This window comes from Ahaetulla prasina, chromosome 4, assembly GCF_028640845.1.
Source record: "Ahaetulla prasina isolate Xishuangbanna chromosome 4, ASM2864084v1, whole genome shotgun sequence".
NCBI lineage: Eukaryota > Metazoa > Chordata > Lepidosauria > Squamata > Colubridae > Ahaetulla > Ahaetulla prasina.
In genome coordinates this window covers 104,551,932-104,579,902 of record NC_080542.1, presented here as the reverse complement: position 1 = coordinate 104,579,902, position 27,971 = coordinate 104,551,932, and the positions used below count along the sequence as shown (strand labels likewise).

Genomic DNA, 27,971 nt, shown 5'->3' with positions numbered 1-27,971 from the left:
AGCACCCACTTGACCGGCTCAATTTTTTGACATTTCTTGTGGCAATCATTCAGTGAACACAAGGCTGTAAAGCAAATGTCATGATTGTTAAGTGAACCCATTATGTGCAATAGGAATTTTTGCCAAAAACCAGAAGCAAATGCTGGTTTCCAGCAAAAACTGTTGTGAATTGTGATCATGTGACCATGGGATGCTGTGGGGCAGTTGCCAAGCACCCAAAATGCAATCAAATATTGGTAGGGGGGGCAGAGGGCCATCAGAATTTTGAATCTGCATTGTAAATATCTTTGGGAGGGGGGGCTTCGTTGCTAAGTTGAAGACTATCTCCATATATCCTAATGATAGTATTATGAACATTTCCCCCCCTGTAATTCTAGGCCAATTTTGTTAAGGGACTGTTTTGCCTTTCTGTTGGGTTTTTGGTGCTCTCTGAAGTTGGCAGCTTACCTGCACAACAGGTAACATCATCAGAGCAAGGGAAAAGTGAGTGTTGGTGGCTGTTTATATATATGACCTTGCCCTGGAAACCTTGGCGGGGGTATGGCTTCCTCCTTGATGATGCCTTGATTAGATTTCCTTCCTTATTGTTTATCTGGTGCTATTTCCTGCTTCTCTGGGTGTTAGGTGCTGGAGGGCATGTGTTGAAGGCTGTTTCCTTCCTCCCTAAACTTTTGGTTGTGTCTTTTAAATAGCATCTCTATGTGTTTATTGATGTTTGGCTTCTTATCATAGAAAAAGACCATTATTTCTAATAGAGGAAAGACATTCAGAAAATATAGTTATAGCATGAAATAACCACACAAAATGAATACAACCAAAGGGAACATTGGGACAGGAATGGTAGGCACACTGGTGCCCTTATATCCAAGAGCATAACCAATTCTGGTCTTGAGAGGCAGGGCAAGCTGTTTTTTGAATCTTGAATTTGTCTGTCTAATGTCAGACAGAGTCTCTATCTTAAGTGCATTGAAACCTTATTCATCTATATCACATCTCACCTGATACGGATGCATAAACAAAAAAATATCAGAATCAAACTTACTGACTGAGAACTTTACAACTTCTTGGAAAGTATTTGGTGTAAAAATTACAAAAATTGTGAAACATCAGGAAGTTTGACTGAGACATGGAAAATAGAAAAATATATAGGTGGCTTTATCTTTTTTCAAGTATTCCTTAACTATTTTTAATGAGAAATTGATCATAAGAGATATGTATTGCAGCTGCAGACTCCTACCCCAAATTTCATTATAAGCAATCAAGAACATCTTTATAACACAAAAAACTGCACCACAAAAAGGTTTGAAGATATTTGGGCTGGAAACATTCGGAAAACCGCTGGATGATTGTATAGAGAAAAGTAGCAACAAGGGTTTTTTTGTACTTTTGATAAGTTAACCCTATTGTAATAATAAGATAATAACAACACACTGAAGTCAAGGCTACATCATGACAGTGAAATCCAAACATAGAGAGGAAATAACACTTGAGCAATTAACACCTGAGAAATTCCAACTATTATATAGATAGCTGAAATAGTGGACTGGACTCAAGCAGAATTAAAATCCCTGAATAGGAAGATCAGAAAACTAATGACAATGAATCATGCCCTTCATCCACATAACAATGTTGATAGACTCTACTTACTGAGGAGTGTAGGCGGGCATGGAATATTACAAGTATGCCAGATTGTTGAAGAAAGAAAATAAAAGCATTGGAATAATACCTAAGGACAGTACAAAAGAAGTAATGAAGTTACTACACCATGAAACTTACTGAATACCAAATAGACCAAAGTGGCCTATAAAAGACCAAATGAGAAAATGAACAGACAAGGCAAGGCAAGTACATTAAAAAAACAACAACCAGCACACAACATAGATAACAATTCCTGGCCCTGATTAAGAGGAGAAAAATTGAATAATCGGAAAAAGGGGCTAATTTTGGCTCCACAAGCCCAAGCCCAAGCCCAAGCCCCACCAGTCAATTGCAAAAGGCAGTATGGAACAGGTTACATCCTGTGACTTTTAACATTAGTAAACAACATCTGTTTTTTCCAGATTCTTGGGAAAGATTCAATTGGAAGACAAAATTCCAAATCCAGTCTAAATATTTGGCTGACTCTGTGACTATATTGCTTATCCCAGGTCCTTGGAAAGGACTTGATAGGTAGACAAAAATGCCAAATTAAACCTAAATTGATGGCTGACCATGCAACAAACTATACTTAATACATTAAACTTGTGTGCCACCTAACACTTAGTGACTCTGGGCAGCGTACAAGAAACAAAGGAATTACAATAAACTATAAGGGGGGAAAAGATTTTGAATAAAGTGAGGAGACTTATTTTTCCTCATCAAAGATCTGGGTGAAAAGCCAGATTTTTCTAATCAGAAAAGTGGAGGTTATCCAGAACTTGGTATGAACCTTGTCTTTTATTTTGTTAATTAATTAATTATTTTGTTTATTTTGTTAACTAAAAGGCTGTATTATATGAAAGCCAGGGTGGTATGGTACTTAAGGTAGTGGACTAGGCCTGGAGACACCTAGTTTCAAGTGTATCTTCAGTCATGGAAATTCATTGGGCGATTACCTTACCAGGCTGTTTGTATGGGTATGAAACGAAGGAAGATTCCAATGTAACCTTTCTTGATTTCCTGGGAAAAAAGTGAGATGTAAATCAAACAAAGTAAGTAAATAAATCAAGCAAACAAACCAGAATCCTGGATAATGTTAAAAGAAATGCTCTTTTAAGGTACCAATATAATTTATATATTATTATATGAGTTAGTCAGTGGTGGGTTGCTACTGGTTCACCCCGGATCAGGTGAACCGGTAACAGCAGCGGCAGGAGGCTCCGCCCACCTGCCTGGATGCTTCTAGCATGTGCAGAAGCTTCTGCAGATGCACAGAAGGATTGCGCATGAGCGCGCACATGCCCATGAGCAAACCGGTAGCGACGGGTTTTGAAACCCGCCCCTCCTTACAGTATAATGTCAAACTGGCGATTGTTACTACAGTGGAATCACCACAGTACTATCAATAACAATTCTAGGAGACAATGCTAATACGTTGTTTTAAACAGGGTACTGTTTTTCCCTATCATTCTATATTCCTCAAGAGTTTTATCTTGTATATAGATTGTGTATAAAAGCACCACTGAACCCATGTGCAATATACCGATTGAGTATAGATTTTTAAAAAGGGCAGCTGAGTCTTTCCTTTAAATGCATATGATTCCACAAGTATATAGATTTTGTTGGATATGCTAAACTTCTTATCAAATTACAGTACTTGAAGCAGCATTTGTTTTATTATCAGCTTGCTCTTACTTTTAAGACTAAGAAAAAAGGGCTTTTAGACTCTGAAATAGATTGTCATTTTGTGTGTAATCATTACAAGCCTTAAGAAAATCAGGAAGGCCTATATATTTTTGTCCGCTTTTTCCTCAGATATGTACCTTATTACATTAGTTTTGAATTTGGTATACTGTAAGGAAGGATGGAATTTATTAACTTTATTAGTTGTTTCATTATTAGGAATATTTTTTTAAAGAAAAGCAGTCTAGAAATATTTTTAAAACCTACAAAAGGGACCAGTCTTTTTCATAACCAATAGCTAAATATAAGATTAACTTCTCTGTTTTAGTGGAAATCCCATTCAGAAAATAGCAATGAACAGGATGGGAAAAAGTGTTATATTCTGTGAGCAACAGAAATAGACTTTACTTAGTCAAAACATGTAAGAGCTAATCAATAAACAAGTAGTAAGAGTGTATAACTATATTAAGATTTTAAAAAGTGTGTTGCTATTTCCATATTTTAAATCCTTACCCCACTTCAGCTTTGATGACCGTAGAGCCGTGATGGCGAACCTATGGCACACGTGCCCGAAGTGGCACATGCAACCATCTGCATGTAAGGCTGTACACCGCCCTGAGTCCTTCGGGAGAAGGGTGGTATAAAAAATAAATAAATAAATAAATAAATAAATAAATAAATAAATAAATAAATAAATAAATCTCGCCTGGCAGGTGCAGCATCACCCATTCGTCTTCCGAGTTTCTGGTACGCATGTGTGTGCGATGATCAGCTGGCCTTTTTGCATGCGGCAGTGTTGGAAACTAGAAGTGCATGCATGGCAGAAACCCGAAAGAGTAGCTGACTAAAACCGAAAGTTTATTTTCGGGCGGGCGCATGTGCCCTGGGCAGCTCCTCTTCCAGTTGAAGCCCAGGCACACATGTGCAAAACGCAAGTGTGCACGGGCGCTCCCTTTTTGGCATTTGGTGCCAAAAAGGTTCACCATCCTGAGAATCTCCCAACCTGAGAATCAAAGCTGAAATGTGCAAATAAATCAATGTTCCTAAATACATTCTCTGATTCAAAACAATTGTTTGGGAGTCCTACTCCTGAAATTGTGGATTTCTGAAATAATCAGCCCAAGCATTCTGAATGAGATGTAAATCACTACAGGTAAATTTATGTGAATTTGCTGCCAAATGCAGCTAATGTATGTGAGGTTGGGATGTTAAAAAAAACTCCAACCCCCAAGAACTAAACAGTTTTTAGTTCAGAAAGGAAGTGTGTGTGTGTGTGTGTATGTGTGAATTAACTGAGCTGAATTAAGATCTATTTCGAATTATTTTCAATCCGAGCCGTGCCCTGAATGATATCTACACTTGAAAGTAAAAAAAAATCTAGTCTTCCAATAGGGGTTACTTCCTTGTTTAGTTAACAATACGCCTAAGCACGCCTACCCAGAAGTAAGCGTTCATCAATTTAATCGGGCTTATTTCAGAATAAGTGCGAATAGTATTGCATCTTTAATTTTGCACCCTGATTTGTCTAATATTGACACGCATTCATATATGGCCTTGACATCGCCTGGTTTTCATCCTCGCTACATTCCAGCCCGAAGAATGCAGGCGATTGAAGATCTCCGGGACAAAAGACAAATGCACACGTGAGTTCCCTTTTCTTTGCCTTGGCATGAATGGCGAAACTAGCGTCCTCAGGGAGTAAGGTGGGACCAACCGCAAGCTCAGTCAGAAGGCAGCGAAAGAGTTAAGGGGGGGAGGAGCTTGCTTCGCGCGCTCCCGCCCGATCAACTAGACTAGAGAAGCTTTCGCGCGCTCTTTGCTTCGGCAGCAGCAACAGTAGGACGGGCTACTGCGCGCGCAAAAGACCCCGACTGGCGGGTACCCGTTTCCACCGTGTGCGCCTCTCGACAGGCAGAGAGGTTTTGCGGGCGCGCGCTGCCGGGAGTTTCATGTCATTAGATGGGGCTGAGGCGGAGCGGCGGCGTCCACTGAAGAGAAGGAGGCTGTGGGTGCGCGTGCGAGCGAAAGGAGAGGCGAGGCCAGCCAGCAAGCCCAGCGGGCCAACCCACCGGTAACTGCCGGTAACTGCCCACCTTCGTAGCTCTGGAGAGAGGCTTTTGGGGCAAGCGAGTGCCCTCCCCCCTTTTTTTTCCTACGCGGGGGTCGGTAGGAAGAGGGGGAGCAAAAGGTCCTGTCGTGGCGCACCCTGTGTGAGTACCGTGCCTCTGTGTATGGAAGAGGGCGGAGAAGAACCGGGCAAGGCTCTTGTGGGACGGGAACTGGTTCCCGGCGAGGAGCCTACCCCGTGACTCTCGCTTTAGCCTGCCTTGGAGCGAAACTGGTGGCGGCCTCTTTGGGCGTTTTATGGTAGGGGATTAAGGCTCATGCAGGTATTTTACTCGTGGCTCGTAATGGGGCATTTTGCTTCTTTCTCCACCTCTTCCGTGTCCCTTCTCCTCCCAACTCTGGGCTGTCTTTTTTCTTGCCCAGATTATCTCCCAGGGGGATAATCTTTGTTTCCCGCTCGGGATTATCTCCTCGACCTCTGCGGGATTATTCTTCTTTCTCCCCGCCTCTTTTCGCAAAATTTAGGGGCGGTGCGCGAACAGATCGCCCCCTCCCCTTTACTTCAGCGATTATTGCGCGCGCTCTCCCCAAAATAGGGGTCCGTCTTTCCATTTCGGATGAAAAACACATATTCTGGTTCTTATCTCGGATCCCTTTCCTTGTTGCCTGTAGCTGCAGTCCGCATTCAGTTGAGTAAAGGAAAAAAAGGTGGTGGCGCTGATTGAAGAGCTGGGTGGGTTGTAATTGCCTCGGTAGTGCTGTCACCTCGCTACATTTGGAGCTGGGAGGGCGGGAGGCAGGAGAAGCGCAAGGATTGGCCGCGAGAAGGGCGATTTTTTGGGGGAGAAGATAGGTAAGTGTTGAAGTCTGCCAAATGCAGGAAAAACGTACCGTCGCACTTCACCCTTGATAGTAAAATAGCCATTTGGACTGCTAGAAGCGAAACGAACAAGGAATCGCACGATGTTCTTTGGCATCATTTTTTATTCACGTCCATTGTTACGAAACTCAAGACTACCTCTTTATTTTTGGATTCAAACTCTAGAAACGTCTTAGTGCTTTCTGCATCAGAATAATTGAGAGAGTTTACTGAAACTCAACATGTGAATGAAAGACTGCCTGGGTGTCATTTGTTGTTAGTAGGGGGTCAGTCCTGAATAGAATGGACTGTACTTTATGGCTTCCAGCCAACTGGTCACTACTATTGCTGAAGGGGGGGCATTGTTTCAATTATTGCTGTGATGACACAGTGTATATAGGATAATCTTTAACTCATGACAGAGCAAGTGGTAGTAATCTGCTAGTGTCATCAACAGCCTTTTGCTTTCACCTTTTGGAGGTAAGCACCAGGAATTTGCCTGCTGGTACTGCAGAGTTTGTAATCAATTCTGCAGTACAGGGTTACATCCATCAATTAAAGTTCATTTTATTTGACTTTGGGAAGAGAGGGGCCTTAGGCAACTATAAATAGACCTTTGGACTAGGCTGTAATCAGTAGAGGAAGACAAGTAAATTCTAGTAACACTGTATCTGTGTCTTGCAGAGATGACTGTCATAATGTTTCTACCTTGAGTCCTGACTTAGATGCATGTTATAAGTTATTTTAAAGGACAAGCTATTATTTGGCGATTTCTCTGAAAATTCCTCAGTTAAAACCCTTTTTCAACAATTTTAACCAGATTTGGGAATTACAGACAGGATCAAAATCTGAATTTGGTGCATTCAAAATCTTGAAAAAAGCATATCAATGAGAGAAACTCTAGAATATTCAGTACATACTGCAGCCATCTGTTCATTTTTCACCTCTCTTGTTTACAACTTGTGGCTGTTCAAAATTATCCATTTATGTGAACTCTTTACAGCAGAAAGATTTTGTGCCTTGAATCATAGTAGAGATAACGTACTTTATTATGCTATTCTTTGTATTCATAGTTCAATATTTTGGTACTTAATTGACTATCAAATTATTTAAAATTTTAGTGTTATGTGTTGATTTTCAATTAGAATTATAGCTTGGATTAAGACGGATTTTAGTAGTTACAGTAGTTAACATAAAGATAGATGAAACTTTGAAGAAATTGATTTGGTTGTGTGCATTCATTTGCAATTGTAAAAATTTTAGATGCCAAAAACTCTCATGTGTTTTGCAAAAAATGAAGAAAAGGGTTTTTTTTTGTCCTGTATTGATAATATGTTGATTTTGTGTTTTCCTTAATGTCCTCTTTCTTTTCACTAAAAGAAATGACTATGTGGAAGAAATAGCAATGTCTTGCTTGTTAGCCCTAATGCCTCTAATTAAGTGTGTTGGAACTTTTGCCAATGGATTGCAGTGTTAGATGTGCAATTATGCAAGAGATTTAACACTATTTTAAGGTCTGGGTTTTTTGGAAATATTTTTTTTTTGGAATTTTTATGAAATAGAAAGTATCTGTTCTTAAGTATTATGACCATGAAAGGACAAATAGAAAATGGCTCAGTTTCATTAAGCTAGCTGTATGTAGAAAGAAATCAAATTTCCCATCGTGTAATTATAGTTAATGTTCAGAATCCACTGTTACATTTGGATAAGAATTAAATCATTGCACAAATGAATAGTTCCCAGCATGTTATTAATATGCAGCTGTTGATTGCTACCAAAATAATAAGCAAGGCTTATAAAGGGAAGATAAAATTTTGTATATGAATATATGGTATAGTGTATACATATTCAAATAATTTTCTTGACAACTGTATGGACGTCATTTACCATTCTTCCATGTAGCCACCACTGATTTTAAAAAGTTAAATGTCTGGGATCTGGTTAATATTTTGATGGGAAATCATCAGTAAATCCCAAGATGCAGACCACATTCTGAAGCTGTAAACATTTTTGAAAGGCATAATGGTAATCCACTTGTGCCAGAAAATTACATGGTTGCTTTCATGACATCACTAGAAATCAAACTAAACTCGAAGGACACTAATAAACACTAAACTTACAACCATTTGTTTAGTAATAATTCAAATTTACAACAGCACTGGAAAAAATATTCAAGACTGTCCCTTATATTTAGAATCATTACTGCATCCCCATAGTCAAAATCCAGGTGCTTGGCAACTGGCATGTATTTATGATGATTGCAGTATCCTGGTGTCATGTGATCATCATTTGCAACCTTCCCAACCAGGTTTGGCTAAAGTCAATGTGGGAAGGTGGAATTGCTTAACAACCATATAATTCACTTGACAGTTGTGGTAATTTGCTTAACCATGGGTAAATGGTTGTAAAATTGAGTGTGACTCACTTAGCAAGTACCTTACTTAGAAGTGGAAATTTTGATCCCAATTGTGTGTCTAAGTCAAAGAATACCTGTAGATACATCAATTCTAGTTCTCAGTTTCTGTGGCCTTGATTTGCCCTTTACAGAGACATCTGAGGGAAGGGCCAGCAACATAACAATGGTGGTACAACCTGGTGATAAAATCTCTGCCCCTTTTAGATATCTATTGCATACATATTAAAAGGGGCAGGGGGTTGCATGCTGTATCTCATCCACTATTTAGCCTCCTTGGCTTTCTGCCATATATACACCTGACTTCATGTCTGCTTTTACATTGTAATTCTGTCCTATATATGATGTCATGTATAAATAGAAGAACATGGTATTTCTTTTGAGATACTTTCATGAGTTGCTATCAGGAAGGAGCGCAGAGAAAAAGGAGTTGATTCTCTAATCTGCTTCTTGATGTCATCTGGTTCATCAACTGCTCATACATTACTAAGTAAGAATCACTAAGTAGGAGAAAACCTACTTCAACATGCTTTCCCCAGATTTTAATACCAGTATTGTTTTATCATCTCATGATATCTTTTACTAGTAAAAAGTTTAGGCTAGTGGAACTATATTGATGATAGGAACAAAAGTTTGGTTTCCCCAAGACTCTGCATTAGTCTTTACAGAAGGAAGAGGTTTAGTCTTTACAGGGGAGAAGAGCCCTGGGAAGGAGGCAATGGCAAACCACTGAAGAACTTCACTAAGAAAATGTTGATGAAGATTCTCAGTCATCCAGTTACAGTTGTCTGTAGATTGAGTCATGGCAACTGGACTTCTTTTTTGCCAAAAAACCTGCAAGGACCAGCCCAGGCAGCTGTCAAGAGTCAACACTTAAATTGAAGGGAATAACAACAACAAAAAGTATCAATGTGTTGTAGCATAGAGAGAGACATTTGAGGTAAAACATCTCTCTCTTTCCCCAAAATTCACATTTATACTTTAAAAAGAAAAGAAAATGACTACAGCTGTGAAGCAATATTGTGCTTATAGAAATGAATGTGAGCAAAGACTGGCATCTTTGTACAGGTAGACCTCGGTGAGTAATAGTAATTGGGACGAGGAACTCGGTTGCTAAGCAACATGGTCATAAAGTCCAATGTCGCATGTCTATTCTGACCTACAACAGTTGCAGTCATTAGGCGAATCCATGTGGTTAATAGGGGCAACATCACATGATTGCCACTTGTAATCTACCGATGGCTTCCCCATTGATTTTATTTGTTGAAAGCTAGTAGTGAAGATTACAAATAGTCACAAATAGCAGTATAACAGGGTTTAAAGGGATCTTAGCGGTTTTCTAGTCCAACTACCTGCTCAGGCAAGAAACCCTATATCATTTCAGACAAATGGTTGTCCAATCTCTTCTTAATAGCAAATGGTGATTGTGAAATGCTGCAACCCTTGTAATTGTGAGTCAATTACTAAGCCACGATTAGTGATCACGTGACTGTGGGGACACTGTGACAGCCATAATTTCAAGGATAAATTTTCTTGTTCAAGATTGTAATAACTAAATAGTTTGCTGCATAAATGATTGTTAATGAAAGATTAAGTCTAGAGATCTGCATGTTGGCATTGTAAGTAACAAATAATGCCACTGTGGTACTTTTATTAGTGTTATTCTTCTACAAACCTACAATTATATAGTGCAGTGGTATCTAGGTACTCATTGTTAATTGATTCTGGGAGGTGCAACGTGTTTCAAAAACAATGAGTATTGGACCAATTTTTCTCAAAAGGAATAATGTAGTGAGTCACAAGGCAGCTGACACCAACATGTTCAAGGTTGTGTGTTGAGTCCCAAACAAATGATGAGTATCGGGACAAAAATTTTGGATCAGACATGTTGAGTACCAAATTCGATGATTTTCAAAGCAATTGAGTTCCAACATACTACCATATGTATTTGATTTTATGTTTCAGGTTTACAACATTTTTAAAATATAGTTACTTAGTCTAGAAATTGAAATAATAAATAAATAATAAATAAATAATTACTTCACATTTGTGAATTTTGTGCAGATATGCTAACACAGAGAACTATATTAATGTAGTTAATCTATGCATCTTGAAGATGTTCCAATAAGCTGCTAGTGTTAATAAAATTAATTGATATGATAATTTTATAATTTATTTAAAAGAAGCCATTATAAATTTTTACCAATTCTAAATATATTTACTTGCATACATGATATGTTTCAACAGAATATCAAATGAGCATACTTAAGAGAAAATCCTTAGATTAAGTGTTGGTTTAACATTTTTGTCTGTCAAACATCCATTTAAAGATAAAGAAAAGAATTATGATCTATAAATGAGTAATGTCCATTGTGTCTTGTTCATGAATTTCCCAAATAACTAATTTTGGAAGGAAGAATTATTTGAAAATATATGAGATATGTGATCACCATTTGCAATCTTCTCAGCTGTTCCAATAAGCAAAGGAACTGGAGGAAGCTGGATTCACTTAACAAACCTGTTATTCACTTAATAACTGCAGTGATTCACTTAATCATGATTAAAAAGGTTGTAAAATTGGGCACAACTCACTTAACTGCCTTGCTGAGCAATGGAAATTCTGGTCCCAACTGTAGTCATAAGTTGGATTTATTCTGTGCATGTTTTCATTTGTTTGCCTACAAACCATCTATACAGATCTAGGGTTAGTCTGCCTGCATTTAATTTAAAGCAATTGTATAGCTATCCTAGTCAAGATAAAGTAGAAAATCCGTATTACTTAGTAGCTATGTTTATAAGAATATTGTCTGATAATTTTGCATGGTTGGCTTGGAAAAAACTACCAAACCATGATTTGTTCTGTATATAGGGAATAGAAACAATAAATGATTGCAAGGAACAATTTATCTGAGAAAACTTTTCCTGTAAAGCATTGTAGCAAACTTTGAGGAGCAAATTGGTTATTCACTGTTTAAGCAAATGCAAAACTGAGAAACAAAGATATCTCAAAGCTTGTTAAGGGAATAAAGTATATTCTATTGTTATATAGAAAATGTTGATGTAGGAGAAGAACAGGCAGAGCTAAGGGAGCAGAGTTAAGTGCATGAACTCTATGGGAATGTAGCATGGAGGAATTTCCAATGTCTGTTGATTTAAAACAAACAACTGGAAATTGGCAGGTGGTGCTTTGTGTCCAGGGCTTGAGTCCTTAGGGTATATAGAAATCCACTTTTTAGTTATGCTACTGATTTGTGTTCACATTGCTTGACTGCCCTGTATTTTAAATTTTGTAATGTGTACAATTGTTTTTATTACGTTTTAACTGTTTGCTGCTCAAAGTCACCTTTTGAGATAAGTGGCCATATAAATTGGATAAATAAGTAAATCTCTCCAAATTTGCTTGATCACAGTGCATTCACATAACACAATAATCTAGAAAAAATGTGGCCAGTGGTTTTCAGAATATGGCAATAGATGTGATCAGTGTATTATTTATTAATAATTAAGAAACCAGCTTGTCATTTGGTGGAATGGGAAATAAAATACAAATAGAGGTTACGTTCTTCCTTCTATTTTGCTGATTGAAATAATTTTACCAATTTTCAGGTTTATGTACTTAGCAATCTTTGGATGAATTTTCACATCCAGTGGTAAGTCTGGGAGTATTATTTTCCCTTTCATTATTTTCTGTGTCTGCTACAGAGAGCAAATTAGCATTCATGAACTGCTTTGGTAAGTATTTGCAAAACAGACTAAAGGAGATTGAAAAAGCTGCAATGATGCATAGTATGGCTACTGTTCTATTTCTATTTTCTTCCTCATTATTATTATCTTTGATATAACTTACATTTTTTATAAAAAAGTTATTTCTACGAAGCAGAGAAAGAGTAAGTCATGTAGTTTCCCCAAAAAATAACCTTTATGACAAAAAAAAAACCCAGTTGTAAAGGCAACTTTAGATTTTCTCATGTGCAATGTAAAGATGTGTGGATCAGTAAACATCATGACTATTTCATTATTCCCTCTGATGGAAAACAGGTTAATCTGTTGATTTATTGTATGTTTCTTAGTTATGTATTTGTGTATGTTTCCATTCTTCTAATTGTGGACTATTTGTCCTCCTTATTTTTTGCATGCTACTCACAGCTGCTGTCCTTCACATTATCCCCATATGCCTATCAACATGGAAATGAAGTACTGTATTGCCATTCAAATCATTGGGGCTTCAGCTACATCCATTATTTTAAACTACAGATAAGGTCAGACCCAAGCACAAAGCAACAAAATCCAATCAAGTCCAATCCTTTATTTCAGGGTGGATAAAAATAGATTATTTTTTTAAATAAAAAAATTGATTTTTAAACTTTAAATCAGATTTTTTATTTTTATCAAATTTATTTTAATAAAATGCTTTTGGAGTAAAAATCTAAAGATACTTTTCTATTTAAGATACATTAATAATTTAGTTTATTCAGCATGAAATGGAGCTTAGTTATGTAGCATGAGGTGGTAAAGGTAAAGGTTCCTCCTGCATATATGTGCTAGCCGTTCCTGACTCTAGGAGGCGATGCTCATCTCTGTTTCAAAGCCAGCACTGTCCGAAGAAATCTCCGTGGTCATGTGGCTGGCATGACTAAATGCCAAAGGTGCCTGGGATACTGTTACCTTCTCACCAAAGGTGGTCCCTATTTTCTACTTGCATTTTTTACATGCTTTCAAACGGCTAGGTTGGCAGAAGCTGGGACAAGTAACGGGAGCTCAACCCATTACGCGGCATTAGGGATTTGAACCACTGAACTGCTGACCTTTCCATCGACAAGGTCAGAGTCTTAGTCACTGAGCCACCCCGTCCCTTGCATGAGGCTGTATATTCTGCAATATTTACATTTTTGATAAACTCGTTTGGTGAATCCAAGCTCTGCAGGCTGAGATAACGTGCACTGCATTGATGCATTCACACAATTTCACAATAACGAGATAAATCATAAAACCAAGTTCAGGAATATTCCTTTATCCCATTGTTTTGCAAATCTATGTACACTAGAAACTGTATAACTGTTTGAAGAGAAATACATCTGTACCACCAGGCTCTTAAGTGTGAGGAGGAAGGGCAAGCAACAAAAATGAAAGTGAAACATTCTAAGAAGCTTATAAATATAATATTAAAGAGCACATGTCATTTCAGATCCATCATGACAGAGCCTGTTAGTGGACATCCACTCACCTGCTGCCTGCCACGTTTCTCATCACCTTGTATCACTGACGCATCACCAGCCATCCCCATTAAAGTGATTGGGACTATTGGTGAATCAACAGCAGATCAGAGGAGAAGCCATTGCCAGACAGAGATGACAGTTGCTCTTTAAAAATTGTGATTTAAATCGAGTTGATTTAAATCAACTCGATTTAAATCAAATCCACCCTGCTTTATTTGCTTAAACCTAATGGACAGAATCTTTGAAAACTGCATCTATAACCTTCTAGCCTACTAGGTACATCTTGAGAGATTCTAGGGTAGCCCGAACCTCATCCCCACTGCCTTATCCAGCTTAGGGCTGTGTAGTCTCTTAATTTGGACACCCTCCCCACCCCACCCCGGGAAAGTTCTGTGTTGCCAAAACTCCCTCCCCCACCATCAGCTGCTTCTCCAGGTGCACATTTCATTTATTTATTCATTTATTTATTTATTTTATTTATCAAATTTTTATACCGCCCTTCTCCCGAAGGACTCAGGGCGGTGTACAGCCTAAATAAAACACAATATATATACAATTAAAATCCAAATTTAAAATAAAGCATATTACAAGAAGGCCAATGTATAAAAATTTAAATTTAAAATTTAAAAAATTTAAAACCCCACCACAATAAAACCCAATTTAAAATGTTAAAAACCATTATGCCAGTCCAGCTTGAATAAATAAGTATGTTTTTAGCTCACGGTGAAAGGTCCGAAGATCAGGGCACTTGGCGTAGGCCAGGGGGAAGTTCATTCCAGAGCATCGCTGCTCCAACAGAGAAGGCCCTACTCCTGGGGGCCGCCAGCCGACATTGTTTGGCGGACGGCACCCTGAGGAGACCTTCTCTGTGAGAGCGTACTGGTCGGTGGGAGGCATAAGGTAACAGCAGGCGGTCCCGTAAGTACCCGGGTCCTAAGCCATGGAGCGCTTTAAAGGTGGTAACCAAAATCTTGAAGCGCACCCGAAAGACCACAGGGAGCCAGTGCAGACTGCGGAGCAGTGATGTTACATGGGAGCCACGAGCGGCTCCCGTTACTACTCGCGCAGCCGCATTCTGGACTAACTGTAGCCTCCGGGTGCACCTCAAGGGCAGCCCCATGTAGAGAGCATTGCAATAATCCAACCGAGACGTAACCAGAGCGTGAGTGACTGTGCATAAGGCATCCCGGTCAAGGAAGGGACGCAACTGGCGGACCAAGCGAACTTGGTAAAAGGCCCTCCTGGAGACGGCTACCAGATTTTCTTCAGGCGTCCATCCAAGAGGACGCCCAAGTTGCGAACCACCTCCTTTGGGGCCACTAACTCGCCCCCAACAGTCAGCTGCGGGTGCAGCTGACTGTAACGGGGTGCCGGCATCCACAGCCACTCCGTCTTGGAGGGATTGAGCCTGAGTCTGTTTCTCCCCATCCAGACCCGTACGGCTTCCAGACACCGGGACAGCACTTCGATAGCTTCACTGGGGTGGTCTGGGGTGGAAAAGTACAGCTGAGTGTCGTCAGCTTACGGATGATAACTCACCCCGAAACCACTGATGACCTCGCCCAGCGGCTTCATATAGATGTTGAACAGGGTAGGCGAGAGAATCGACCCCTGAGGCACCCCACAAGTGAGGCGCCTCGCGGACAACCTCTGCCCCCCTGTCAACACTGTCTGCGACCGGTCAGAGAGATAGGAGGAGAACCACCGATAAACGGTGCCTCCCACTCCCAATCCCTCCAACCGGCGCAGCAGGATACCATGGTCGATGGTATCAAAAGCCGCTGAGAGATCTAATAGGACCAAGGCAGAGGAGCAACCCCTATCCCTGGCCCTCCAGAGGTCATCCACCAACGCGACCAAAGCCGTCTCCGTGCTATAACCGGGTCGGAAGCCAGACTGGAACGGGTCTAGATAGACAGCTTCATCCAGGTGCCAAGGGAGCTGCCATGCAACCACACTCTCAACAACCTTTGCCACAAAGCGAAGGTTGGAGACTGGCTGATAATTCCCCAAAATAGCTGGGTCCAGGGAAGGCTTCTTAAGGAGGGGTCTCACCACCGCCTCTTTCAAGGCGGCGGGGAAAACCCCTTCCAACAAAGAAGCATTTATAATCCCCTGGAGCCAGCCTCATGTCACTTCCTGAGCAGCCAGCACTAACCAGGAAGGGCACCGATCCAGTAAACATGTAGTTGCATGTAACCTCCCCAGCAACCTGTCCACGTCCTCAGGAGCCACAGAATCAAACTCATCCCAAATAACCTCAACAAGACGCGTCTCCGTCATCTCGGTTGGATCATCGCAATCTTGGTCCAAAGTATCCCGAAGCTGAACGATTTTATCGTATAGATAACTGTTAAACTCCTCAGCATGTCCTTGCAAAGGGTCATCCCGAACCTCCTGATAAAGGAGGGAACGGGTCACCCGAAACAAGGCGGCCGGGCGGTTATCTGCCGATGCAATGAGGGTGGAAACGTAAGAACGTTTCGCCTCCCCCATTGCCACTAGGTAGGTCTTAGTAAAAGACCTCACTAGTGTCCGATCAGCCTCGGAACGGCTAGACCTCCAAGTGCTCTCTAGGTGTCTTCTCCGGCGTTTCATCTCTCTCAGCTCCTCGGAAAACCAAGGAGCCAATTGAGATCTACGCCGGGTCAGAGGCCGCAAAGGCACGACACGGTCCAAAGTCCTAGCTGCGGCCTGTTCCCAGGCCGCAACTAGTTCTTCAGTCGTGCCGTGGGCCAGATCCTCAGGAAACGGCCCGAGCTCCGTCCGGAACCTCTCCGAGTCCATCAGGCGCCTGGGACGGAACCAACGCATTGGCTCCGTCTCCCTGCAGTGGTGGGCGGCGGTCCGAAAGTCTAGGCGAAGTAGAAAATGATCTGACCATGACACCGGTTCCGTCACTATATCTCCTAATTCCAGATCATTAACCCACTGACCTGAGATAAAAATCAAGTCTAGTGCGCCTCCCCCAATGTGTGTAGGGCCATCAGTTACTTGAATCAGGTCCAAGGCCGTCATGGAGGCCTGGAACTCCTGAACCACCGTTGATGACAAGCCGGCTGATGGCAAGTTGAAATCCCCCAAGACCAGAAGTCTGGGAATCTCAACCGCCACGCCAGCAAGCACCTCTAGTAGCTCAGGTAGGGCTGTAGTCACGCAGCAAGGAGCCAGGTACGTGATCAACAGACCCATCTGATTCCGATGGCCCCACTTCACAAGGAGGGATTCACAACCAGCTATCTGAGGTACAGTGGACTCCCTCGGCTCCAGACTCTCTTTAATCACAACCGCCACCCCGCCACCCCTACCTTGGGCCCTTGGCTGATGGAATGCGCGGAAACCCGGAGGGCACAGTTCAACCAGGGGTACACCCCCCTCAGTGCCCAACCAGGTCTCCGTAATGCCCATAAAGTCCGCGGACTCCCTCTGAATAAGATCACAAATCAGGGGAGCCTTATTAACCACGGACCGGGCATTGCAAAGCATCAGCCTCAGACCCAAGCTCTGGGGATCCGGACCATCCGGGGAACGAGTAAAGACTGAGGGGCCGGAGCATGTGATCGCTTTTAAACATCGAACACGTGCTCCCGAAGAACGATACGGCCCCTTGCCTCCGCCATATCTGCCTCTCCCACTTACCGTACAGATGGCATGACATTCTCTGCTCTGAACACTCCCCTCCCTCCCTGTCTTCGGACCAACTAAAGTAATGCCGTGAGCGCACGCTGGGACTGGACATACCCTCCCCGACGGGTTTCCCCCAACACCCGCCCTTACCCTCCCTACCCTTAAAAATTCCCTATTTAAAAATCCCCAAAGGCTCTTTTTAGCCGCATGCCACCTCTCGAGATTCCAAAATCCGTCGTCAAGGTAGGCCTTCAATAATGTAGAGGGTCATCATATTTAATTTCTCTAAGCTTGAACTGAGCAGCATCAAAATACTCTTGCATAAGCATGGTCAAACATTGGAATGGAAAGAACCTGCCCTCTGCCCGCCCCATTCCTTTGCTCCTTTAACCTCTTTCCAAAGTATTTCACCAAAACAATAGCTCAGTGATCCCATTTATTGCTAGGTTAGGAATATATCATTTAAAATGGTGTATACTTAGTTGTGATTTTGAGTTAGGTATCTGTAGTTAAGATCAAGGTTTTTCATAACCACTTCATAAGCGCATGGCACAACATAGGAGAACAAACACATCAGGACTGGATTCAGCAGTCCACCTGCATTTAAAGGCACAGGCCATTTTTTTGAAGACAACAGGGCCTCTGGTGGCTCAGCAGTCTGTCTGTTATTAACACAGCTGCTTGCAATTACTGCAAGTTCAAGTCCCACCAGGCCCAAGGTTGACTCAGCCTTCCATCCTTTATAAGGTAGGTAAAATGAGGACCCAGATTGTTGGGGAGCAATAAGTTGACTTTGTATATAATATACAAATGGATGAAGACTATTGCTTAACACAGTATAAGCTGCTCTGAGTCTTCGGAGAAGGGCAGGATATAAATTAAAAAAAAAGTCCACATTTTGGACAAAGGACCGCTGGTTTGAAAGAGGGATAAAAGAGGCCATCTATGTCAAAATTGAACAGAGCGGGTGGGATACGACATAATTTATCTCCAATCTACAACACAGTCCTTTCAACAGTTCCAAGAAAGCGTCACACCCATTTGTACAACTCAGGTGATCCTGATGACACAGATAAACCTCAAGGTGACTTTAGCGACTCGCTAAAAGAATGCAGATGACCAGCTGTCTGCAAGGAGTGTAAATTCTTCCATTCCCCACCATCCAGTCAGAGCTGAAAAAGCTTTTTGGAGAAGCGAAATGTCTTCAAAGAAAAAACCAGAAAGTCCAGTTCCCTCTTGAAAAAGCACCCTTGGGTCTAGAACCTTAAGTAAGGGTGAACAAGAAATATGAATTGTCAGATGATTAATCAAGCAAATGGTTAAATTAAAAAGAAAGCTTGAAATAGAATTGGGAAGCAATCATATGTTACTCTATTTTATGTAAAGAATGATTTTGTGTCCTAAGCTTAAATGCTATTACAAAAAGTGAGTCTTGGAGCTTCTAGTAGAATTGCGAATGTGAGTACTAGAAATTATGGCTCTAAAATATTGTTGAATTTAGAAGAAGGACAAGGTTTTTTGTTTTTTTTTTAAATCATTTTTTATTAACAGAGAGTGCTGTTAATTGACCTTTGATAATAGCTTTATTATTACAGCTATGTGGCATAGTAAGATATGGTTGAAGGGCAGCTTATATAGATTGTGCACAAGCTGTATAATTAGATGTACAGCTGCCATTCCGGAATTCTGAATTACTAAAATCTACATTTCAGCCTATACCTCTCCCCCAATAAATGCAGATATTTTTTCAAGTTTAGAGAAAGTAAAGAATACAGTTCTATATGAGTTCAAAAAATAAGTCCTGTCCTTTTATATGAATTTGAACAGGATTAAATGTGTAGAATGAATAAAATAAACCTTCGAATTTCTAATAAGAGTTTACAGATCATGTAAATATTATGATGTACTATTTTTACTAAAAAAAGAAAACCCACAACTGCTGGAATTTGGGGTTCAAACTTTAAAATTTGCCACTTATTTCAAGATTTGCAAAACTAACTGATGCAGCTAAGAGTGAGAAAATATTTGTCTTGGTATCTGTTTCCAAAAAATATTTGTCTTAGTATCTAACTGTTCATAGTTATCTTAGAATCAATTGTCAGTTTTCATAGTAGTCAGCGAAGTCATTTGTTTAAAAGAATGTGGATTTATAAACATAGTGAAGACATCTTATTTTTAAAAAGTATTTCTGTTTTATTTTTTTTCATTAGCTGGTAATCTTTTGAAACTTTAAATATTGTTTTCTCCATTTTAAGGTGTACTTCTTTGCATGTCTGAACTTTTAAGAAAAACTTCAAATTGGAGAGATTAGTTTTCTACATTCTTGTCTACAATTGTTGGGATTTGACATATCATTTTCTGAACTAGTAGTTAAAAGCTTTTGGAGCCACTTAACTCAAAACTGCAGTTACATGATTTTTGAAACTCTGCTGTTTCAGAAGTCTTAAGCTATATAATTATATGACGTAAGTAGGAGTCTTAGTGTTGATGAAGCTTTTGATAGAAAACAGGACCATTTTATTCTCTAACATAATTGTAATTCCCTGTTTATATAGTTTCCCTGATTAGCAGTAACGGTAGGTTTAGCTAGAAATTAAACTATACATTTGGACTTATCCTGGATGATGAACAGCTTTTTCAAAAATCTCACCCTGAATTATCTTCTCAGAAATCCAATTATTGTGAGTCTCAGAGCTTCTAGTAGAATTTCAGGTATGTATGTTTCAGAAATTATCTGTTCATACTGTAAATACTGTTGAATTGAGATAAATGTTTTCAATTAGCACAAAAGAGGATGCTGTAAATTATGACATATTAAGTTACAGTTGAAGGGCAGCTTATATACATTGCACACTTAACCATATAATTAGATGCACAGCTGCTTACACTGATGATTCCGCTCAGTTAGATAATGAAAAGTCTCAATAAGGGAGAATATTTGTAGCTTCAGGTTGAAATAAAAAGACTGCAAGCAAACAACTGAGCTCACCAAGGATTGCATAGTATTAACACTTCAATATATTCTTGGAGCCCAACTTAAAACAATGGACTCTGAAGCAGAATGGAGGGATAGCAGATATAAAATAATGGAAATTACACTGGGAAAATAACCATTTTGAAATAGACGGCAAGTTTTTATTGGGTAGCCCTTCTTTGAAAAAAAAATATTAATATAAACTTGGATTTTAAATTTTTTCAGCTTGTGAATATGCTAAATAGAGTGTGCTTGAATATGCTTTTTGAGCAGACCAAATTAAATATGCAAACCTCTTCCTAAAGAAGTTATACAGAAGATATCCTTTCACAGCAGCTTGGTAAAGAAGACTTTTTTTATCCCCATATAATTATATAGACTGATAAGTGCTGCCCTTGAGTGAATTCTAATGCATAAAACCTTACACCTCCACAGATAGATGTATAATGATATGAGGTTTAGATAGTAAAAGTTTCATCAATGATGCTGGAAGTCTTCAGAAAGCCTTGAGGATACACTTATAGGTAACTCTAAGCCAGTGTTGGTGAACCTATGGCATGCATGCCAGAAGCGGTACACGAAGCCATTCCTGGGAAGAATGTGAAGCCTTGCTGGCTCCTATTCTGCGTTCCTGTGATCACATGCGTGCTGATCATCTGGCAGTCACATGTGTGGGAGTGGCGGAACCCGGAAGAGTGGCATTCCAGCACACATGTGCAGGCCAGCACCCTACCTTCCAGGTTGACATTGCACACGTGTGATGGCCAGCTGTTCGTCGGGTGTGCTTCGATGCCGGTATCCAGGTGTTTGTGTGCCGGTTCATGCATGTGCAATGGACCACCACTCTTCCAGGTATCGGCACGCCTGTGTGCGTGAAGGCCAGCAGGGCCGTGCATACCTCACGGGATGGTTTTGTGTGCCACTTCTGGCATGCAGGCCGGCACATAGGAACGTCGTAGGTTCACCATCACAGCTCTAAGATATGATTTTTGAAACATAATTTCCTGATTATTCCCTGGTAGATTAGTTTGAAATGTTGCGAGACCATGAAGAAACCAGTTACACTCCGCCCGCACCGTTTGACCCGGCTAAGAGAAATGGGGGCGTATATGACCCGTTTGAGCTTTCTAAAGCCAACGAACTGCAAGGAGTTCAGATAACCGAAAGGGCTTATTTCTTAAGCCACTGCGGTCCGGAGGTCATTGATATCGCGGAAGCCCTGGCAGAGCCAACGCCGTTGCATCGGTGTCGTGGCCAACTCTACAGACTTTACTAAAAACCACGCCGCTGCGCCGTCCAAATACGTGCGGTTTGAATTCGGAGGCGAAGGCAGATGGGCGAATCCGCCGGTGACTACATGGCCGCCCTAAGCGTCCAAGGACTGCGGATACGCGACCTGGGCGAGGTGCTCCTCGAGCAACTCATCCGAGGTCAAGACATCCGTTTGCGGCGGCTGCTAGCAAAGCAACCTAACGCTGGCCACGCTCTGGGCGAAGCCAGAGCACATGAAATGTCACCCAAGCGGCGAGACACTGCAAAAGCCTGTCCACAAAGGCGCGCGAAGCAACCCAGTGCACCAGGAGGAGGTTCAGACGAATCCGGCGGTGAAGATGAGGAAGGGTCTGCGCAGCAGCGACAAAGGGACGAGGCGAATCACGGAAGCTGGTGGTCAACACCAGCGTAGCGCTGCAAGTTTAAGGCAGCGACGCGGTGTGGGAAGAAAGGGCACCTAGCTCAAGTTTGTCGGCGGCCCAACCTTCCGCCGAAAATTCAAATCGGCCAATCAGGCGCGGAATCGGCAAGGCGACCCGCGATTGGCTCAAACAAAAAGGCGGATTCAAACCAAACAACTGTGGTCATAGGCGCGCCTCGACCAGTGGAGAAGAAGATCTTCACCAGACCAAAAATAGAGAGTACGGTGCGGCTCGAAGTAGACACGGGATCAGCGATCACCATCATGTCCTGGGACACTTTGGCGAAGTCACTGCCGTCAGTCGCGGCGCCACCTGCAAGCACAACGGCTGAGTCCACGACTACCAGGGAATCGCATCCCTGTTCGAGGACCACCTCCGTCCGAGTCAGTCGGTCCACACAAGAAGACCCTGCCCATCACGATCGTTGAAGGAACCCTGCCCAGTCTGTTGGGACTAGACTGGTTTCGTGCCCTGGGCATGGGAGTGACTGGCATCTACAGAAGTGACTGTAACCTGAAAGACATTCTCTTTAACGAGTTCAAGATGTCTTCAAGGACTGCCTGGGCAAGTACAAGGGACCCCTATTTCCTTCAACTTAGACCCCAGGTAGCTCCCATTGGCTTAAGGCGAGGAGAGTCCTTTGCCCTAAAACCAAAAATCGATAAGGAGCTGGATAAGCTCATAATCAGGGATTTTGGTGCCAGTCGATCACGCAAAGTGGGAGGCGCCAATCGTCACCCAATAAAACCAGACGGGTCAATTAGAATTTGCGCTGACTACAAGGCGGCGCTTAACAAAGCCTTACAGAAAAGCGCTTACCGGTTCCGTGGTGCAACATCTATTGCACTCTTTGGGGCAAGGCAAGTCTTTGCAAAGTTAGACTTGGCCCAAGCCTACCAACAACTGCCCGTGAGCGCCCGCTGGCGAAGCCCAAGCGATTGTAACGCACAGGGGCCTTCAAGTGCACCCGATTGCAATTTGGGGTGAGTGTGGCACCAGGGCTGTTCCAAAACCTAATGGAACGACTTCTGCAGGGGCTCCCAGGGTAGTTCCCTACTTGATGATGTCCTAATTTCAGGGAAAACATGGAGGAATTGGGGAGGCGTTTAAGAAAGGTTTTGGGCATTTTCCGGACAGCGGATTAAAAGTCAAGGTAAACAAATGCCAGATAGGGTTGAATCCGTCGATTTCTTGGGCTACGGATAGACAAGAAAATTCACCCTACTGAGAGCAAGGTCAAGGCAATTAGGAAGGCTCCAGCGCCCAAAAACAAAGCAGAGCTGCAGGCATTCCTGGGGCTAGTGAATTTTCTGCGGTCTTTTTAAAGAACAAAGCAACCGTTGCGAACCGCTGCATAGAGCTCTTAGGAAAAATACTGTTTGGTCTTGGGAAAGTCGGAAAATAGGGCTTTTGAAGCAGTAAAGAACCTGCTCTCAAGTAATAGCCTGCTCATCCAATATCACAACTCATTGCCCCTAGTGCTGGTTTGCGATGCCTCCACTTATGGGGTGGGGGGTGGACTCAGCCATAGACTTCCAAGCGGCACAGAAGCCCCTATAGCTTTTACTCTAGAGCGATGTCCTCCCAGAGAAACTACAGCCAATTAGATAAAGAAGCACTAGCCATTGTGTCAGGGGTTAAAAAATTCCACGAATATGTCTTTGGGCGGGATTTTGAAATCGTGACTGACCACAGACCGCTACTAGGGATACTGGCTGGCGACCGCCCAACGCCTGTGGCACTTTCGCCACGCTTGACCCGATGGACTATTTTCTTAGCCGCTTATTCGTACAAGCTGCAGCATCGACCAGGAAAAGAAGTGGGGCATGCGGACGCGTTAAGCAGATGCCCACTACCAGGGCGACCGAAGACCCCACTCCGGGGACGCCCATCCTACTTATTGACTCGTTGGACTCTGGCCCAGTCACATCTAAGGAAGTGGCTCGGGCATCATACCGGGACATTATGTTAAGGACTGTACTCGGTTGGGTACAAAGAGGGTGGCCCGCTGCGCCGGCGAGCGTTTCAAAGGAGTTTGTTAAAAAGCGAGATGAGCTCTCGGCTCAAGGGGTGCCTGTTATGGGGTGATCGTGTAATAATTCCTGATAAATTAAGGGAAAGGTATTGGACCTCCTCCACGAGGCCACCCAGGGATCGTAAGGATGAAGGGGCTAGCTAGAAGCTATGTGTGGTGGCCACTCATGGACTCAGAGATTGCTGAGAGGGTAGGAAATGCCAGGCTTGCCAAGAGTCAGACCTCTACCCCCAACAGCCCCAGTCAGGGAATGGGAAAAGCCCCAAGGGCCCTGGTCAAGAATCCACATTGATTTTGCTGGCCCTTTCCATGGCCAAACTTTCCTAGTGGTTGTGATGCATTCTCTAAATGGTTGGAGATCATACTCATGAAATCCACTACGGCCGAGGCAGTAATCGCAGCCCTCGCCACCTATTGCAACTCACGGGTTGCCTGACACTCTGGTGTCCGACAATGAGCCGCAATTCACGGCAGCCCAGTTGAAGAATACTTGGCAGAGGAGGGCATCCGACATGCCCTCTCTGCGCCTTTCCACCCTGCGTCGAATGGCCTTGCAGGCGTTCCGTCCGGGCGCTAAGGAGGCGTGTCAGGCTCAAGCCAGGTGACTGGCAAACAAAGATAGACTTCTTTCTGGCCGTTCAGCACAGAACCCCAAGCACTGCTACAGGCAGAAGCCCAGCGAATTATTGATGGGACGGAAACTCCGGTGCCCACTTGACCGTTTGAGTCCCCATTACACCAGAGGTTACAAGGGGAATAGACAAAACAAGGGAATTGGGCATAGGCGACAGTGTGGGCCCGCAACTATGGGGACGGCCCAAGTTGGCTCGACAAATAATAAAAGCAACCGGCCCAAAGTCATACTTGGTAGAATTACAAGACAACCGAGTATGGGCGCCACATAGATCAGATAAGGAGCGAATAACTGAACAACCTAAGCCACAGGAAACAAATTATGACCCCTCCTTATTTGAACCCACAGCTGACCATGACCGGGGGCGCAAGACTTAGCTGAGGTCCCAGAGTTCCAGCGGCGCCATCAGGTTCGAGGAAGCGACAGGAAAATTCAAAAAGTAATCCAGGGCGGATGGCCAAGAAAAAGAATCTGCAAATAATCCAGGGCCCGATGGCTAGAGAAAGAGCTGGGAGGAGAAAACAGACCCTCCGACCAGCTCAAAACACCACCAGAACTGAACCGCGAGGTCTGAAAGAACTAGGAGGCGCCCAGGTTATTTGCGTGACTACGTGAAAAATAACATGTAAATAAAATGTAAATAGAGGCAAAGTGTTTTCTGGGAGGAGGAGTGTTATGTATTCATGTTTGTACCTTTAAATATTTGAGCGGAAATCAGCACGTTGCTGATTGGGGAAACCTCCAGAACTGTATAAAAGGAGAGGTTTTTCCCCCAGCCAGTTGCTGGGTTCACCCTATATTAAAGAGCTGTTGTCACTACCCTGGTCTCCAGCCTCGTTACTTCCAGGACTTAACAGTTACACTACGATTTAACATGTCAGAATTATTTGGAATATTTTTAAAATTTAAAAACTACAGGTTATATTTTCTAGAAGCTGATATATTTACACAAAATTCTGTATAACATACTACCTAGTTTTTCAAAGAGTAGTAATATTCTTCTTTTAGTCAAAAAGTCCTAGTTTTGGTACATATCTTTTGGAAAAAAGAAAAAGAGCATCAAACTCTGGAAAGTTGCTGCTATTTACTGAAAAAATCATTATCTGGATTGATGAAATGTCTTTTGTAACTTGAATCATGAAGTCTATTTACCTGTCTATTATAGGCATATTCATATGATTTCCTGGTTGACTGCCTTTAGGTTGCAGTTTTTTAATGTAATGGGTGATCATAACATGTCCTAAAATAGATTAAAGCCTAGAGGGAATTTTGACCTAGGGGTAATTCTCAGGCTTCACATCTTGTGACAGAATAAAAACAAAATTGCCCATTTAGGGTGAGAATGCTGCTTAACAGGAGACTTAGTGCGTACTTGGATGACTACACTTACATAATTAGAATCACAGTACAGGTGGTATATGAGTAATAATCCTACAAAAGATTACTTTTTCTGTGTCATATTTTCTAAAGTATAGTAACAGTTTTTGTTGCATTGCAAGATTTCATCCCACCTTCTGCATCTGCTGAGATTTCTGTAATAGCTTATAAGATGAAAGATGTCATAATTACAATGGATTCTTAGCTATGATACCAAAGTCTTCCTTTCAAGGGAGTTATATATGTGATTGAACACTAAGCATTTTTGCATTATTGTAGGGTAGGGATGTCAAACTCACATAGTCATGTGATATTATCGTGACTCCCCCCCCCCCGTTTGCTAAAATGGGGGTGGGCAAAGTAAGCGTGTGTCACATCTGGCCTACGGCGAGTTTGACACCCCTCTTGTAGGATAATTGTTTGGAATTTAATCTGGACAAATATAAACTAAATGATTAGGCTGCATTAGAATTATAACTAGATAATTTTGAAACCTTGGTGTAATCAACATCATTACTATTTTTAATTGGAAGAGTTTCAGTGCTTATGTAGTAATATCTGTGAAGTGATAATTTACAATGACCACTGTTTTCATACTTTTTGATTATGACTCTTCTAGCAATGTTGCATTATTGAAATATCTCTTCTGTTTGAATGTACCTCAAAATGTATCATTTCCTTAAAATTATAGAGCTACTAGTTTGAGGGGAAGCATGGAAAAGACAGCTACAGGTAGTCTTTCTTACTCACTTGTCTTATGCAGCAACTGATCAAAGTTACAACAGTGCTTAAAAAAAACTTGGCAGCCAATCCTCATATGTTCAGCAGTTGCAGTGACCTGCAGTCAAAAGATCACCATTGGTATGGCAACTGACTTACGACATTCAGAGTTAATAGTGAAGGCAGAGGTAGTAAAATCATAAGTTGTAATCATGTGGGTTTTTTGCTTACCAACTTAATGACCAAAGGACAAGTATAGACATAAGCCTATCACAGTCATATGCTTTTTTACTTAGCAACTGGGTAGTGCTTAGTGGCTGAGTTACTGATCCCATTTATGGTTGCTAAGCGAAGATTACGTTCCGTACGCACTCCAAATGGGATAACCGTTATTGTCAACATATTGTGTTGCATCTTTATTTATAGATTGTTGATTGAAACATTTTTATTCTTCCTTTAAGGGATCTATCCATGGAGCTCTCTTTTTGCTTTCTCCTGTAGAGCATGCCCTGGGTGGAATATCTGAGAGATTGATGATCCCAGCACTGATCACCAGGAGTCATTGTATGTTTATTCTGTTCTCTAGGCCTGTTTCTTAACATCTGGGGAGAAATTTATTTTTGATGGGTAAGCTATCATGTGCCTTCTTCCATATTTGAAAGTTGATAAAGGGAATAACTATAGTTTGACTTTTGGAAAATTCTTATAGTGCTTGTTGATGTAATGCATACCTGTAATGCTGTATGGGATACAATCAACATAAGCTTTTATGCCAATAGAAAAGGAAGTCCTTCTGAAACCATATAATTTTCTATTTAATAGGTGTGGGCTATGAAAAATGTATTGCATCTATCGTATATCAGCAAAATTGCATTGATTTTTGCTGTATTTCTAGACTCAGTTCAGGGTATTGTTAGCACTGGTAGAAAAATCAACAAAAGAAATGTTTCAAATGATGGAGAAAGGTATATACAGGTTGTCCTAAACTTACAAGAGTGACCATTCAAAGTTACAACAGCACTGAAAAAAGTGAC

The 27,971-nt window shown here is 41.7% G+C and overlaps 1 protein-coding gene across 10 annotated transcripts in view; it reads left to right on the top strand.

Moving 5' to 3' along the window:
• The first annotated feature begins 4,943 nt into the window (after window positions 1-4,943).
• Window positions 4,944-27,971, top strand: part of LOC131198906 (protein PALS2-like) — a 38,095-nt gene continuing 15,067 nt past the window's right edge. For 2 of the 10 annotated variants that reach the window (XM_058184148.1, XM_058184152.1), the window contains exons 1-2: window positions 5,100-5,402; window positions 27,399-27,564. In XM_058184148.1, the coding sequence (XP_058040131.1) occupies window positions 27,561-27,564 (4 nt within the window). In that variant the 5' untranslated portion in view covers window positions 5,100-5,402; window positions 27,399-27,560. Of the gene's footprint in view, window positions 4,965-5,099; window positions 5,448-5,505; window positions 5,712-27,398; window positions 27,565-27,971 lie in introns of those variants that run through there. The other 8 variants (XM_058184149.1, XM_058184150.1, XM_058184157.1 and 5 more) reach the window with 8 other exon arrangements.